Source organism: Aspergillus chevalieri, chromosome 1 (genome assembly GCF_016861735.1).
Source record: "Aspergillus chevalieri M1 DNA, chromosome 1, nearly complete sequence".
NCBI classification, from domain to species: Eukaryota; Fungi; Ascomycota; class Eurotiomycetes; order Eurotiales; family Aspergillaceae; genus Aspergillus; species Aspergillus chevalieri.
In genome coordinates, this window is record NC_057362.1 from 2,832,558 (window position 1) to 2,849,360 (window position 16,803).

Below are 16,803 nucleotides of genomic sequence, written 5' to 3' on the forward strand. Positions count from 1 at the left end.
AGAAATGAAAGCGAATACAAATCACAACGACGCATGGAAATGCAGAATTCGGTACGCTTGGTTTGCTTGTATTATTTCCGTCCAAATCGACTTATTGGTTCTCAATGCGAATTGCAAAGCCGTTTCCCGCTTGGCGTTTTTGATGCTGACGTCTGCTCCTGAGCTGATTAGATAACGAATAACGTCTTGTTTACCATAGTAGATCGCTGTGTGAAGGGGAGTCTCTGCCATGAAAAATCTCCTTTCTAAAGAAGGTTGATGGTTTTGGTACATTACTGCGTTCACATCAGCACCCTGTGAGATGAGAAGTTCCACCGCTTCAAGTGAATCAGACTCCCGCATCACTGCGTGGTGCAAAAGCTGACCCGTTGTTACATCACCGCCACGATCGAGGAGAAGTTTGATAATTGAAAAGGAGGCGCGTTCGACAGCATAGGAGAGTGGGGTTACGTCGATTTCACATCGTTGATTGGGATCTGCCCCATGATCAAGGAGCCATGTTGTCATTTCTAAGCTCTGTAAGGCATTACTATAAATGAACAAATGCTATCTTAGCAGCCATTTCTTATGCGGTCTTGATAAGTTTGCTTACCTGAGAATTGGAGGTGACTCCGGGGCCATTGGTTGATTGATATCCCATCCATAATATAAGAAGCTTTGTAAGACTTCTTTTGCATCAGCATCGACAGCTTCGCGTGCAAAGCTCGGTGACATAGGCAGCCCATGACGAAACAACTCTTCCACGAAACGTGCTTTTTTCAGTTTGATAACTTCACTCATTACACAAGAGAGACTGCGTATATCGAAACCTGGGAAGGATAAATTGGAGTTAAGAGTCTCTTGGAAGTTGTGGAAGTTGTTGTCTAGGTAGTATCTTCGCAATTTCTCAAGGACCTGGGACGTCTGAGGTGAAACTGGAGGGGTTTCACACCGACTAACCGAGAACTCTTCGAGATGAGCGAACATATAGAAGACTTTCAGCAGAATGGAGTGAGTGGTTGTAAAGATAATTCTCAATTTTCCACTATATTGTTACGCGGCGGTAAAGTAGCGGAAAGAGGATTGGAACGAATCCAAGGCTGGAAGGGATGAGCTACGTATTTAATTCACAAGGCACACACCGCCTTATGGTTACATCATCTGCCACTCCGCAACCTCGTCCTCATGACTGCTCATGACTCCTGGGCATGTCTACTATCACTGGCATTAATGGTGCGTATATCATTTCGGCACTTATTGTTAACCTACTGAGCTCCTAAGTATAAGTTATTACGAGAGTAAAATGATCATACTGAGAATTAAGGAGGCTTATCTCATCGACTCTCCGCGCTACAAGACAACCGTCCTTGGTCAGCGTATCCAAATTCCAGGGGCCTTTTGGAAAATGGAAGGGAGTTTGGAAGAAATACTGTTAATGACCACTCTCAGGCGTGCACTGACGTGTTCAAAGATTAAAACTTTTCTGGCTGTGACTAGCCCTTGGATCCTAGGAGATTGGTTGGTTTACAACAGTCTGCGCTAAGTCACAGGCGCTAAACAATTGGCGACGGGGGTGTTTCAGCTTTCTTCACATTCCCATGAATAGTTCTGCTTTTTGCCGGCCTTATCTATCTAGGTAGTCTTATAAGTGGCAGCCATTTCCCATGAAAACTTTCATCATCATCAAAAACATTTTTATACATAACTCTAAAGTCCCAAACCTGAATCCCTATTCCCAACGGATATGTCGACTCCTACAAACTTCGAAACTTGGCGACAAACAAATGCCCTTCACATCGTCCCCATGGGGGATTATATTTTCATGATTTCGCCGAAAAGGCCGCCATCGGAACCGAACATCTTGGATCTTGTTCTGTCGTGGTCATTGCATCAAAGTTGGGTGCAATTCTCGCACATATTGCACCGCAGCCAGCAGCAACAAATGATCCCTTTGCTGGTGATGCCAACGTCCGAACTACGATGGGCGATGTTGCTGCGCTATACCAAAATAAGCGCGAATACTTTCCTTCGGCCGCCACTATCGTTGTTTGTGCACTCTTTCGAGGAGAGGTGGCCTTGCCAGACCAACTTAATATTATGACAGCAAGCCTTAGAGCATTGAGCCTTGATCCCCGTGCGATATCATATGACGTTCCTGGGGACCCTACAATCCGTGGTAAGGGGACGGTGATGGTTATGAACAAGCGCGAGTGGGACCGACCCAAGATCATAGTGGAAGAGAGGACGGTATTTGGATAGATATCAGAACCCAAGATTCAGGGAAAGTGATTTGACTCGGCTTTGAGGGTGTTTGTTATGATGCCTGAATGTCACCATTATGTATCTGGATGCATGCACACAGCAAGACAAGATTGATTGACTATTGCTAATATAATCTTTGGGAATATGTATCTGGCATAATCTTCAGACAATCATGATATATAGTAGAGAGGCCTTGTTAGAAAGTTACTCATATTTGTGCGGCTATCAAGGGAATAATTAACATCATTGTTCATAAAGAGACTCTAAGGGATCTTTCGCTTTGGTTGATATCTGTTGATTCTTACCTAGAGAAAGCGACCGCTGAAAATAGAGCACAGGCAAACAAGAAGTTTCGTGGAGTAAGCATCGGACGACAGTGATGCTGGGTTATACGAGCGTTCTCTTAGATCTGATCGGTGACGACGGTGCCCTGCGAGATGCAATGAGGTTGAGACCCGTAAAGCAGGCTCAACAATGTTTGCCTTGTTTGCATATAGATCTTCCAGGTTCTAGGGTGTTCCATGAAGCTGATCGACCGCTATTCTAGATTGGGAATAGACATAAGCATCTAATATTGGAGGCCCTCACAAATCTGCGCCTTTTTGCCAACACAGAACATCGTGATCGAAGAGAACAGTTTCATGATATTGAGTAAACCTAATACCGTAACTCTGCCGTCTAATACCAAAGAATACCATGAGCTGTCATTACATTACTAGTCTGCGTTCAATAATTTTACACGCTAGTTCCTTGGCGGTGGGGCCCGAGAAAAGCAAAGCAGTCATCAGGGAAGAAGCAGTTTTCGCTATCGACTGTACTGAAAAGCCTCTTGAGCGTATTCCAACTTGAATAGACCAGAAAGAACTTGGTTGTGCGCAGTTGTCGTAGACACATAGACAGCAGGACCTTGTTGCAACTGCATGATCTGTGACTTACAACCCACTGTAACCCTGCAGATAGCAGTATTCTGGGTGATTAATCTGACTTCTGCTGAAAAGTGCGCGGAGCAGGTGGTCATAGCATAGGAAGAGAGGTTTTGAACATTGGCATGTGGTAATTTGTCTTGAATATAGTGTTCAGTAGTTTTATTCAGATGCTGGGATCCCTCTGCGTTGTGTTAACATCGCGGGATTTGGAGGCATCTGTCAGTGCGCGGATCCAGTGAATTGCTGTTGTGATCAAACCCTTTAAATGGTGAGTCGCCAAATTCTGTCATCTTGACCACCCAGCGCATTGTATGTTCGAGGCATTTGTCTTGTCCAGACAAAGAAGTATCAATGTTGTAGAAAACTACATTGATCTGGGCGCGGGCTTTGCGTCCATTGTTGCATCGTTGTAGGAAGTTGAGAAGTTTCACCTGAGTACCAAGCATGAAGTCCTGTGGTCATTTTGTGTGGTGTTCCTCCCCCTTTTTGTTGTAATGGGAACGAGGGTCACAGTCCCAAATGATTAGGTATTTGCCTCTCCCTTCTGGGACTTAATAGTTGCTGCCCCCAATACATGCCCTGGACGTTTGTCCCAGCCCCGATCACCGATATAGGACGAGGTTTAGGTACAGTACTGAAAAGGGCAATCCAGGTGGACTCGTTGTATTTCAGGGAGCACCAGCAGGGGAGAAAATGCCGTGGAGATCAGCGTCATTAGGAGGTAAGGAGGCTGACCAGTTGCACGATCCTTGTCAGTTGGGAAGGTGACTAGTCGATGATGGACGTATGGAGCGTTGAAGTTGGTGGGGAACTGGTTGAGAATAGCGGCAATCGTGGCTGGAGAGGAGTCAGGATTCAGATGCTCAAGCTCAGTTTTGAGACCAGTAGGGCAATGGGGACGTGTCGGGTTTGCGGTCCAGGAGTTTGAATTGGACAGATGAAATGGAAGACGGTGAGAAATCGACATATTGAGAGATACTGAAGTCGTAGGATGGATGGAAAGGCAAGGTCATGATGTGTGAGATATAAGGTGTTACGGAGTAACGCGCATGATAAGTGGATGAGACAGATAAGCAAGTGGAACACCAGATCACCGCGACGCGATCACCATCAACCGCGTTTTCCCTCACCAACAAAAATGGAATTGTCAAAAAAAGGAAAACATACATAAGCAGATGGCTAATGAAGCAGAATAAATGTCCACATTGTCGCGAAAAATGGCTTTAGCCAATGGACATGGAGGGACACAGAGATCATGACGTTTCATGGAAGGTATATGTCATATAATCACAGAAGATCTGTTCTTAGAAAACAGTGATTCTTTTACTTGACCAGATACAGACTAGCTGTTTTTAGGCACGGCCTGAGAGAGAAAGCATCAGTGTACATAAGAGGAGCTGTTCTTGAATCCAAGTTCTGACTCGGTGCCACATTGCGCAGAGATTCTAGCTGTTCTCAAATAGTGGTACTTAGAAGGGTGGATGTCAGAGTACGGAGGGACTCTTTCAAGCAAAACCGTCCTCGGGAAGCATGTGTAGGACGCTGTAATTACGGTACAGTATTTGTCATGACTCATCAAGACTACATAACTAACTAGTTAAGCTTGATGAGACCTAAGCCTGATGGGGAAAAGCAGGGCGTCGCGAGATAAATAGAGAGTATCGAGGTAAATCTGATTTCAAATCTTACTGTATAGATGCTATTAACACAGCTCGGGAATCACCGAACCAGAGGGATTAGATAGGGACAAAAAGCAAAGGTTGCACACTGCTGCATCCAAATCTACTGAGTTTTGGCTGCAGATCCAGTGCAAAGTATTTTCAAAAATCACCTTTTCCAGCAATAGTACAAAGGATATTTGTCGGACGTACACAGTGTGGTACAGCAATCTGAATAAATGAGTGCTAAAAAGTCTTATTGTCAGTGATATATTTAATGTTTTACTTGTTCCTGGATGTACCTGAAGGAGATCTTCCACTGTCACGTCCGGTGGGGCGGCGATAAAGTCTACAGCAAGGAGACCCAAGGTGCCCCGAACTCCAGTCATATTATCAAGACCCAGAAGAGTGCGGGCAATATTACAAACTGCCTCAACATCTTGAAACTTCCTCTGAAGTGAGGATTTTTGAATCATGCTCTCACCAATGCCGGCTGGAAAAGTTTGTCAACACTGTCTTATAGTTAACTGAAATGCAAGATATGTTGATAAAATACTGACCAATCTTTACGTCACCTCCGTCATTGATCAAGACAGTGGAACAGGACAAGTCACCATGGCAAACTTCCAGATTGTTATGGATATACACCAAGCCTTGAAGTATCTGTTTACAGTTAGCTTGTTTACAACCTCCTAATTCAGCTCAAGAGAATACCCCTTTGCAAATAGTCGCAACTTCCACTTCTCCGAGTCGGAAAACATGGGATAGTCGTTGGAGTTCCCCTAGTGTAATCCCCCATGCGTCGTAAAGGAAGAAGGCGGTGCCATCTTTTAGGTAAACTTCCTTTAGGCCCAACAGATTTGTATGAGTTACTTGCCTCAGGTGCTTTACCCCATGATCTTCCTCCTTTACAGTACACTGACTGATAAACGAGACAGGGACTCCATTGCGCATTTCAATGGCGCAAATCCCACCCCTTGGTGACTTTAATCCAACATAGGAACGACCAGTCTGTGTGTACGGACTTCCCCTCTTAACAAAATCTTCACCCTTGCTCACATATTGCGGAAGATTTGGAGTAGAAGATCTTTTAGTCATGGTTGTTCCTTCACGGGACAGCAATACGGTTAGAAATCCCTCTGTTATTTGTCAATCATTTAGCTGTGTCATTCTATCTTCAGAAACGAATTACCAAGTGGCTATAGGGAGCTATATATCTCCAATGCACCCTGACCTGTCCATGTGCCCTCAGGCATTGCCATGTTGGAAGGCACAGATGATATGGTAAGCAGAAATGTGGCCTTTTAGCACAGCTTATTGAAGTGGAGACAACTAAGATGTTCGCCAGATAGTCATAGCATCTATTCATTCTTGTAAACCTGATCCTCTTGAACAGTTTATTCTGTTGGCATTACCTTGACAAATAGGGATCAAGAAACGATCAAAGAGCGTAGATGGTGACCAACAGCGAATGGGTCACCACTGGTAGGGCTAAGACTAGATGACGAGGCACTAGTACGACCAAAGACTCATCCCATCGCCCAATGGTCCAAATGGGCTCACTCCGTCAACATCGTGGATGTTGAAAAAGTTGGACATCATCTCTTCAAGCGAGAACCATGTTGTTGGCGACAGCTGATCAGTTCGCATACTATACAATGGCTCAGTATCTGTTATTTGTGGACGAACAGATGTGTTTTTGGAACCTGTTGTTCTGCCCAGCCTTTTCTGTCTCACGAAGCAAGAAACACCCGCTAACGAGTATAATTCATAAATCAAAGGAACACCAAATTTCCAGAAAAGGAGAGCTGTTGTCAACGGTAGGTCTTCCTAGCACCAGGAACGGGAATGATTGGTCTGTCCAATTTGTGCAAGATCAACCAAACGGTCCATCAACTTCCACAGATAGATTGGGGTGCGTATTCTCTAACCTGATACATGTAGTGCAATTATTTCAACGTAATTTTGTTTCTTCCATACAAGGAAATCACAGCAGCCCTCAATAAAAATCAGGGGCTCAATAAAATACATATACTAAGCTCTTCGCAATGGGGCTAGACAATAATCATCATGCTATATGTTTGCTGGCGAAGACGAATTCGCTAAAAGAATGTACTGTAGGACACTCGATAAATGTGCCAATTCTGAGACTTTGCAAAATTTAGCCCTAGGGACGATACGAGAGGAGCCGAGTTGTAACAGTGGGCTCCGGCTGTAGTTGTAATAGTTATTGACAATATCCTACGAAAACTTCGTTGAGGAAGAGTTAGGTTTCACACATCCTTTTGCAAAAATGTATCATATAATATCTCAAAATAAGGCATTGTTGAACGGGAGCCAAGAATGAAAATCCTATATCCAACATCTGGTTGGCCAGTGTAGCTGGATTGCATGCTGGTATGGCCTGTTTGTTCAGCACGATTGTGGAGATTTTGGAGGCTGACAAGCAACTCTTAAAGATGCGCATTTGGCATCTTCATGTAATGTGAAATCTGAAAAAAATCGCTGTCTATGAGGACAAGCCACTCATTGGTGTACATCCCGGCGATTCTATTTAAAGGCATATAGATCGCAATCTCCCCGCTTGGGCAATGAAACGCGTTCGTGGAGTATGGTTATATGTTTATCAAAGGTACGCTGATATTTTCTCGAGTTAGCTGTCTGGCTCCAAGAGAGGTGGCTCATCTGGAAAACTGGGCCTGACAGGGTCAAGCAGTTGATGCTTAGCGTGACAAGAAATATGGACGAACCAAACGCCCTACGGAATTCGGTGGAAACATATTCACTGCCAAATACTATCAATCATCGATTTCCATCTAATCTTCCACTGACCGATTATGGCAACCCAATGTACCAATCGCCAGCCTGCGACCACATATCACACCGTCATTTACGCTGCCAACGTTGCAACGGCTTACGATCCACGGCATACCATCAATGGAATGCTTTAGATCCAGCCACATATCCACCAGTAGGTGTATGTTCCAGAAGGCATACTGGTTGCTTAGGTGCGGTAGCAGGGACGCTTTGGTACATCTCTGAGTTACCTGGTAACTAAGGCAATGTATATATACTTTTCATAATCTTGCCTCTATTACACTCGGATGCAAAAGCAGTGTCACCCCTAAGGATTCATTCTTCGTTTCTTAACTTTTATGCCAAGAAAGGACTAGTATTTATTAGAAAAACACCCCCGAATACAAGATTCCCACAATTACCGTATTGTACAAAATCGTACTTAAAATGACGTCATGCTAGGTCTTTGAATGGTTTCATACGCGTGATCTACGTGGCTAGAAGCTTCCATGCAAACTAGTGCAAACTGCTGAACCTTGGAAAGCAAGATTCTCTTGCCCTGGCAAGACAAACCATCAACATCTCTCCTGCTCTTATATTGCTCCTGGTGTTAAGGCACATGCCCAGCTTGTGCGAACTAAGTGGAGTAACACTAAGGACTTTGGTTATCATTCTACTCGGCTTGTCAGGAACCAGTATTCCTCGACGTTGAACATGCTCCTTGTGTGAAAGCTAACACCAGATGGTATCAACACTAGGGTCCTCGGCGACATCTCTTGTCTCGAAGAAATGAGCTCTATCCCTTTGAACAGGGACATTACCACCCAATAGTGTCTCCAGACAACGGGATGACTGTACCATACTTTCAAACTGTGGATATTTGGAAGGTCTATAACCTTGAAGAATATCATGAAGGCTCTCCTTGTGGGGAGGGTTTTAATTTCAGAACGAACGCATTACATATAATATTGTAATTTACAGGAAATCCCAATACACTCCTATCTCAAACCCCTCCAGCTTGTACAATAGATATCGAACTCGTCTAATCAACGATCCATGAAACCAATGACTGCACTTAAAAGCCGCTGAAAGTACTTATCTTTTGATTTTAATAGCAACTAATGGAAATAGAGTAATGAGGAAGAGGATATCGCGCCACCTATGCCCCTTTTGATGAAAGAGCTAACATGACTTCCTTACACAACATTTGTACTGTGCCAAGCTTCGACAAGATATTCTGGCCAGTGCGATTCAGCATCTTTTTTTGGACCATCGGCAACGAAAGCATGCCCATTTTCAGAACAGATGTTTTGGATGTGCAAGTTGCGAATGATTATAGGTCCCAAAAAGCCATTTAGACAAAAGTCAACAGAGGTTGTTTTTCATAGAATTATTTCTACATTCTTGGTGAGCTGCTAGCCTTAGCTGTATTCTTGCATTTGGTTTAGAAGGCAGTCTTACCATGTATTGGCTGCGGCTAACACTGTAAGCTGCATTGGAATTACCAGATCAATCTCCTGCACTCATCTGCTGAAAGAGTAGCGTCAGAGGCTTTTGCAGCTAACAGTCTCTCGGAGAGAAAGGTAGTCGCTATGAGAATGCTGGCATGCAAGACGAGACAGCTTATTGGATGAGATTTGATACCACTGAACCTTTCAGGAACCCGTAGAAGAAAATTTAGGCCACCAACAGCATTCAGGGATAAAAATGCAATGAAACTTGGAATCATTGGTAGTCGACAAGCAGATGGCCATATGATTGCATGGATTGCAGGAAGTATGGATAGCATACCATATCCCACACACAGTTCCGGGAAGCTTGCATTATGCTGGAAATACCGAGAAACAAAATGCAACGCGAACAGACTGGATGTAACCATGTAAAATCGGAGGGACCATTTCTCATGATAAAACTGGAAGTAGATAAATGAGATTGTTGAAAAAGCAATGAGAACAATCACAGATGCTTGCTCCAATACTGATGTCCTTTGCGTGATACGGCTTCGCAAGCAAAGGAAAGAAAAGGAAATCACTGCAAGCAGGAAGAGCAGAATAACTAAATCATCTGAGATTGTGCTCTGCACTTGGTGCAGTGGAAGAGAGAAAACCACAGAGGAAGTTAGCTGCTAAGAGACCAAAATAGGAAATTGACAGTGTATGGATGAGAACAACGGAGAGATCACGGCAGAGAATGCCAGGCGCATTTCCGGCCATATTATTTGGCTTTTTGGGCGAAGGGATGTATAAGTCGGATATTGCTTCGATATTCAATCGCCAATGCGAAAAGGACGGTGTGGAGTGATGACTTAGAAACACAACTATCGGGAAGTGCAGGAATATATATATTTGTCTATATGTAGCTGAGACTGTAAACTAGTAGATTACTCTTCCAAACTTCGGTCGATAGCCCACTTCGGTGCAGCATCAGTGGTTGAGGTTGAGCTATCCAACTGTTGAACAATTTTTGTTGGATGCTCATTTGTTTCTTGTCCATCCCTATTGTACCTAATATATTTTGATCACGGTTGTCAAGCACCTTTCAGCGCACAGTGAGGTCAGCGAAACCAACCATCATTCAACAGGTTACTCCTAAAGCAAAGGAGGCTGGCTTGATAAGGCGGATAAGCTACTGATTGGGCTTAAAGCTTACAAAACTAGCTCGTGGTTAGACCCCATTTTGTGGCTTGGGTGACTCGGTTTACTTTCAAAAGGGGGGAAAGAATTTGCAAAATCTCATTTCAACGGCTGTCAGCTGCAGTATTAACCTGAGATGTCTGCAGCAATTTCTACAGGTCTCCTTACGAAATGGATCGAAAATGAAGGGGAAATTAAAATCTACGGTACGCGGTGAGGGATATCTTAGGCTGAATGGGCTGCACGGAATAGAGCAAGCCCGGGAACCATTGCTTTTCTGGTCTCCTGATGGCTGTAATGCGACTTTTGGTGTGTAGTGGATGGTTGATTGGTCAGTGGTCTATCTACCGGGCAGAAAGCGAGGGCGGTCAGGCACGTGACCCGCTGGCACTTGATGAAAGTCGAGGTGGATCAATAGTTTGTCCGATTACCGAGGCCGACAGATCCCTCATATACGGACACACACACTCGTTTAGATAGCCAAGCACTCATTCTACCATCTACGGTGTCTATAGATATCATTGTCACCCTCCGTGTAATCTAAGTTTCTTCTTCATATATAGCCTCGTGCAGTCCGGATAATCGACTCCCCGACTTCCCCGACTCGGAGTTAACCGCCTTATTGGTTTATCCGTTTCAGCACTAACAGCAACCCCCGCCGTTTTGTATAAATAGTTGGCTAGTTATCTGGCCAGCATTTCGAATTAATTCACTTACTATGCAATGCTTGCAACCCTTGGGGCTACATTTGTGTTTCCCAGTCCAATATTCTACGTTCCCCCGGCACCGTGCCTGTTAAGTCAGCATCGAGATCACCGCCTGAATGGGGCTTACAAACCTGCCGCCCGAGATAGTAGGGGAAATCGCTGCCCACCTATCGTCCAGGAAAGACTTATGCTCCTTTGCCCAAGTGAATCGCCAGCTATACTTCAACCGTATACTTAGGCGTGCCATTATCAACTCTCAAAACTTTGCTGGACTGACGCTCTTGGCCCAAGCATCGAAGTCCGGGAATCAAGAGGCTGTTGCCAGCTTGCTGCGGGAAAAGCCAGATGTTAATTTACCTGATTCGTTGGGCCGCACCGCGCTCTCTTGGGCTTCTGGTTCTGGCCACAAGAATATTGTACTGCGGCTGTTACTATCAGGTGCTAAAGCCAATATATTCGATGGTTTTGGCCGGACTGCCCTTTCCTGGGCCGCTGAAAGAGGGCATACTGATGTAGTGAACTTGCTGGTGCAAAAGGGAGCTACAGTCCAAATTGAATGCCCACCTAGTATCCATAAATTGGACAATGCCCTCCAGAGGTCACACCCCAATATATCAGGACAATTACGTCAGAAACTTTCTCGAAATTTTACGTTTCGACAGTCTATGCGAAGGAGATATGTTCGACAAAATCTTCTGAGGGACGAACTTTGCTGCAGTGACCCATTCTCACTCGCCATGAAGAACGGACATCAAAAGACGATATATCTTCTTCAGCAATTTCAGCCCGAGCTATTTACAGTTGACTCATTACTATTAAGTGGCCGGAGTCAACTTCCCCAACAGGTACTACCGGAACATTACCGTGAATGATCTGGCCAGGAAATGTGAAGACTGCTTGTATTACAATGTATGACAGATTAAAGCAGAGGCAATGTATTGGAAGGTTGTTGAGCACCGAGAGAGGGTGCTTGGCCAGAGCACCTTGATACACTCATGGCAATTGAGTGACAACAAGTGGAGTAATTAAATAAATCAAAAGAAGCGGGAGCTGATTTCGCTAAACTCTGTAGAAATAATGCAAGCAGAAGTACATTCCGGGTTCAAAATTGAGGTCAGTATCTTGAAGTTATCGTCGAATAATCAATATAGCTCTAGACCTTTCAATTTTTAGTTCAAGTACACGTACGATCGCAGTAACAGAGTGAGAGTACGCATATCAGTTCAGAATATGGGACGGTGTTGAAAGATCAGGCTAAAGATGGCAGAGACCCGTCAATTCACGGCACATAGATTTTCTGATCCCAGTGCAGATACGTCTCAGATGCCTCTATGCATATCACTCTTCGACAAGAAACTGACAGTTTATCCCCTTATTTGATTACATGTGTCCATCAAGTGTCTTAGTGGTTGGTACAAGTCTCTGGAATATTGTTATTTCTCAAGCTTCGCAACTGCCACACTGTCTCGTAGTTCAATTATTTTTTAAATATATTTCTCTCTTTCATGCAAGGGGTTTACGACAATCTTCAGTTTAAGGCGCAGCAGTGTACGATAGTGCTTAAGCATGAAACTAATTTCGGAAATATTGCAGGATGTTCGTTCAAGGTCCAACAGAATCCAGTCCAACATAACCAAAGATTTCTTGATTTTGATGTTCAAAATACAGGGATAAACGAGATCCAAACGGTAGCTGGGCATCAGATACATTGAAGAAGACCAAACGTCGGTAGAATCTGGAATTATGACTCGGGCGTTGAACAAAGGGGTTTGGTGACCAACATAGTGTGGCGGAGAAATGCGGTAATCAAGACCCGTAGATCAGCTGCTGTTCAACAGTCCAACAATCCAACAGTGGACAGACAAATTTTAACACCAAATGGAGGTCTACAGTGCAAGCATGGTGTATCAGACTAAGTACCAGCTTGTGTTTACTATGACCCTATGGATTAACATTACTGCTCTTTTATGAATATGACGATTTATGAAGTGCAAAAGTAAAACACATAATTTGGGTAGGTTCCAAAATTTTCCGAGGTCAAGTTGTCTCCCAAGCTTGCAGAGAGCGTTCTAGCAATCCTCTATCGCTCATATTGGCCATACAAGAAGTCTTGTAACTACGGTATTGTACAGTGAGGGTCGAAAGCTCCTTCCTGCGGCACAAGAACTGTTCCCCAGCGGGATGGCCCAATTCCGAAAGCTTATTCCGAAAGTTATCCAATAAGTATGCGACCTATAGTTAGAACATCCAACAGTAACCGATAAAACGAGCCCAGTTGCTGAGTAATGATCTTAGCGCCTTGGCATTCTGGGATGGAAAACAATGTTGGCTGCGACGGGGACGATCGAGGTTTCGATCCTCACTGTAGAAAGAAATGAAAGGAAGCGGCTAATCTGACCCACTCTCAATCACCCAAGGGCGGCATGGACAAATGGAAGGCAAATGCTAAAGTTCATTACGGTTATTTGAATTACCATTATTTTATCCAATTGGATTCGTGTTGGTTCCAAGGGCAAAGTCCTGGCAGCAGCACTATCTACTTAGACTCGGAAAAATAACTCGTGCAATTTGCGAATTATGAGAAATTTTTTTCTAAGAGCGAATTTCCGTATCTTGGCCAATCGAGACAGGGGATCTGTGAAAGCTTGCTTCAATCAGTCTTGTATAGTTTGTTGAACGCTCAGTGTTGGTGCCGGCTAGTTCTGCTGTGGGCCCGCCAGCAGGGATACCCAGGCCTGGATCATTATCAAGGTTATCCAACTGTTTCCCATAGGATAACACCTTAGCCAAATGTTTTTGTTGCTTTTCCTTCTTGGGTATCAATGAAATCTCATCAAGGACCTGGCCCAGTCTCAGTTGACAGAACACTAAGATCCCGTGCATATCATCACACCAATTGTGTACCATAGACAACAGGTGGGCGGAGTGAATAAAAATAGTTGTTGGATTGTTAATCTACTCCCACGTCTGTCGACTTACCTCTACCGCCTATGTTGACATTACCCGATTCTCTGTGCCTGATGTCCACTGGTTTAAACCACTGGATGAAGATAACTTCAAATATCTCGAGATATAAATTACATGCCCACTCTGGAGTCGGGCTCAGTTTCACGCAGTTCTTCTGGCCATGTCATATATATCAACCCTCCCTTTCAAAATTTACTCCTAGCAGGAATAGCTGTAACATATATTATCCATTGCAGGTACGTCTTGTCAATCAATTATTTATCGAACTTGTTAACTGACTTCATCCTGAGCCACCTCCATGGGCTTGAGACCCAAGACAACAAAAGGCCTACGGCTTCAGCACATAGCCAGGAGGGAGCTGTCAAAGCTCTGTTTACCATTGAGCGAGCTTACCATGCACTCGCACATACCAATACGAAACATGGAGGATTGGGTGCGTCGACCGATTGAAGATCGTCGTCAAACATCTAAGAAGAGCGGCAAGATTGTTAGACCCACGAATTCGTTTCTTCTGTATCGGTCAGCCTATGCAGCTCGTATCAGCGAGTGGTCCTCCACAGAGAATTATCAAGTGGTGTCAGAGCTTGCCGGAAAAAGTTGGAGGTTCGAAGCCAATGATATCAAGGAGAAATATGAACGTCTGGCAAAAATCGAGAAGGAATACCATGCCAAAGCACACCCCGAGTATAAGTTCGCACCAAAAAAAAAGCAGACCAATCGAAAAAGGCTTGAGCCAAACTGCCCTGGTACTTCTGGTCCGAATGCAACTTTGAATCGGAACTACGCCATGTGCTTAACGGAGTGTGATGATAAGCAGAAGATCCATGCCTCAGTATCCTTGGACTCTAGGGAGCTAGAAAGTCCAACTATGATCTATCTTAATCCTCGGTTGAAGTGGGAAGCCGACAAACCGCAACTGCAACACTCCGAAAATCTTAAATCCTTAGATATAGGGAATGGCCAGTCATGCACAGAAAACCCACAACGCTTAGGATACTATTCATCAACGGACCCAACGTTGCTGGAACCCGCCTATAATAACATGCAGCCTTTCGGAACGCGGGAGATGTTTAAGGACAGTGGGATGCATACTCAGCTGCCGAGCTTTTATCACGATACTTCCAGTCCTCTTGTAGGACAGCAGGTCTATGACAACATTGGCTATCCCATGTGGCTAGAGACACCGGCAGGGAGCAGTTACATGGCTATCAATAAGGCACCATTCACGCCTGACTCAACACCTTACTGCCTCGACCCCTACCCGACAGAGGACCTCTGTGTGAGGTTCTGAGCTCAGTATTGGCACAACATCTAATAATGCCTGCAACATTGGGGCCGAAGTCATTTGATGCAGCCACCCCAGAAGCTATCCTCCTAGCTATGAGCTAGTTCGAAAACACACGAGTCCCTCTCACTTAGGTCATTCACCACTAAGCTGCACAAGTTACGGAGAAAGATGTAATCACTCAAAATGAAGGATTGAACAAGGTTATGCAATGTGATTTGCTGATGGTTAGGGGTTTTGGAATTATTGTGCCATAACTCCCTGTTCTTCTGTCATGTATTCCCTTGATGTTGCCTCTAACTTTTTCCTATCTGCATGTGTGTGTGCGTGTGTTTGCATACAGCCGGTTGGTTGGTTGGTTGATATCATTTACCCTGACCCCTCGCTCGAAAGCGATATGCAGGCTACCTCAACTATATAGTTCTTGGACAAAAGTCTACGTAATTTTCCGCAGCCACGAAAAAATATATAATCACCAAGACATTTCTTTTCCACATAAATCCACCAAACATCAATTCTTTTACTAGATAATCAAATATGCTATGGGTAAGTAGCATATAAATGATAAAATAAAATAAAAATCGTATTAATAATGTGTATACCACCCCTTTGCCTCTAAAACTGCATTAACACGGTTCTCCATAGACATTACCAACCCATCAAAAAAGTCCTGTCCTAAACTCTCCCATGCATTCTCCATGGCCTTGTAAAATTGCTCTTTCAATTGTTCTTTGGTCCCATTAAATAATTCAAGGTCTGGATAGAGCATATATATACGCTCTTTCAACTTGGCCCAGGCATGTTCAATAGGGTTCAAATCGGGTGAATACGGTGGCCAGTCAACAAGAGGAATACCATGCTCATCAAACCAATTTTTGATAATATGGGCTGTATGTATGGGAGCATTATCTTGCATGAATTCCATACCGGACTCCCATATAGCAGGTAGGTAATCTTCAATAAGTTTCAAATAGGACTGTGAAGAATACCCTCTTCGAGTAGATCCCTCATCCCGATTCATTCGATAGATTTCAGTGTGACCACCACCCCAGATTGCTGCCCAAATCATGATAGATATTCCTTTGCCTTTGGTGTATGGGACTATATGCTTCTTTTTCCATTTTTCATTGAAGTGGTTGAGCCGCCATACCCATTGATTCTGCTTTCCTTTGCCAAGCTCAACAGAACATTCATCACTCCATATAATCTTGCTCCACTGCTCATACGTCCAATCCTTGCGCACGTATGCCCATTCATAGCGTAGTTTAGCTGTTTCCTCAGTTAATTGAGGTCTTTTTGTGCTCTCCAGTGCCCATACCCAGATTCTTTTAACATGCGTGCAATGGTGCGTGTAGAGATGGGCTTCCCAAGTAATTTGCAGATATCTTCAGTTTTGATGAAGGGATCCCGCTTGATTTGTAAAAGAATATATCGCATATCAGCATCAGAAAGGATCTCCGGCCGTCCAATGCGAGGAGAACTAGTGGCAGTGGTGGAGGACTGGTATGTTTGAATGGTGGTTTGAATTGTTGTATACGGTAAATTCATTTCGCGCTGAATATCAGCCTTTTTCTGGCCTGCAAGGAATCG

General features: G+C 44.1%; 2 protein-coding genes across 2 annotated transcripts; one reads left to right on the plus strand and one right to left on the minus strand.

The window, feature by feature from the left end:
• Positions 1-21: 21 nt before the first annotated feature.
• ACHE_10977A (ankyrin repeat domain-containing protein) lies at positions 22-966 on the minus strand (the record flags this gene model as incomplete). The annotated part of the gene is made up of 2 exons (XM_043285263.1): positions 22-529; positions 593-966. 2 exons carry the CDS (start codon positions 964-966, stop codon positions 22-24), a joined length of 882 nt encoding a protein of 293 aa, XP_043132097.1.
• Positions 967-14,349: 13,383 nt separating this feature from the next.
• Positions 14,350-15,219, plus strand: ACHE_10978S (HMG-box domain-containing protein; the record flags this gene model as incomplete). The annotated part of the gene is made up of 1 exon (XM_043285274.1): positions 14,350-15,219. The coding sequence occupies one exon, from the start codon at positions 14,350-14,352 to the stop codon at positions 15,217-15,219; it is 870 nt and encodes a 289-aa protein (XP_043132098.1).
• Between the last annotated feature and the right edge of the window lie 1,584 nt (positions 15,220-16,803).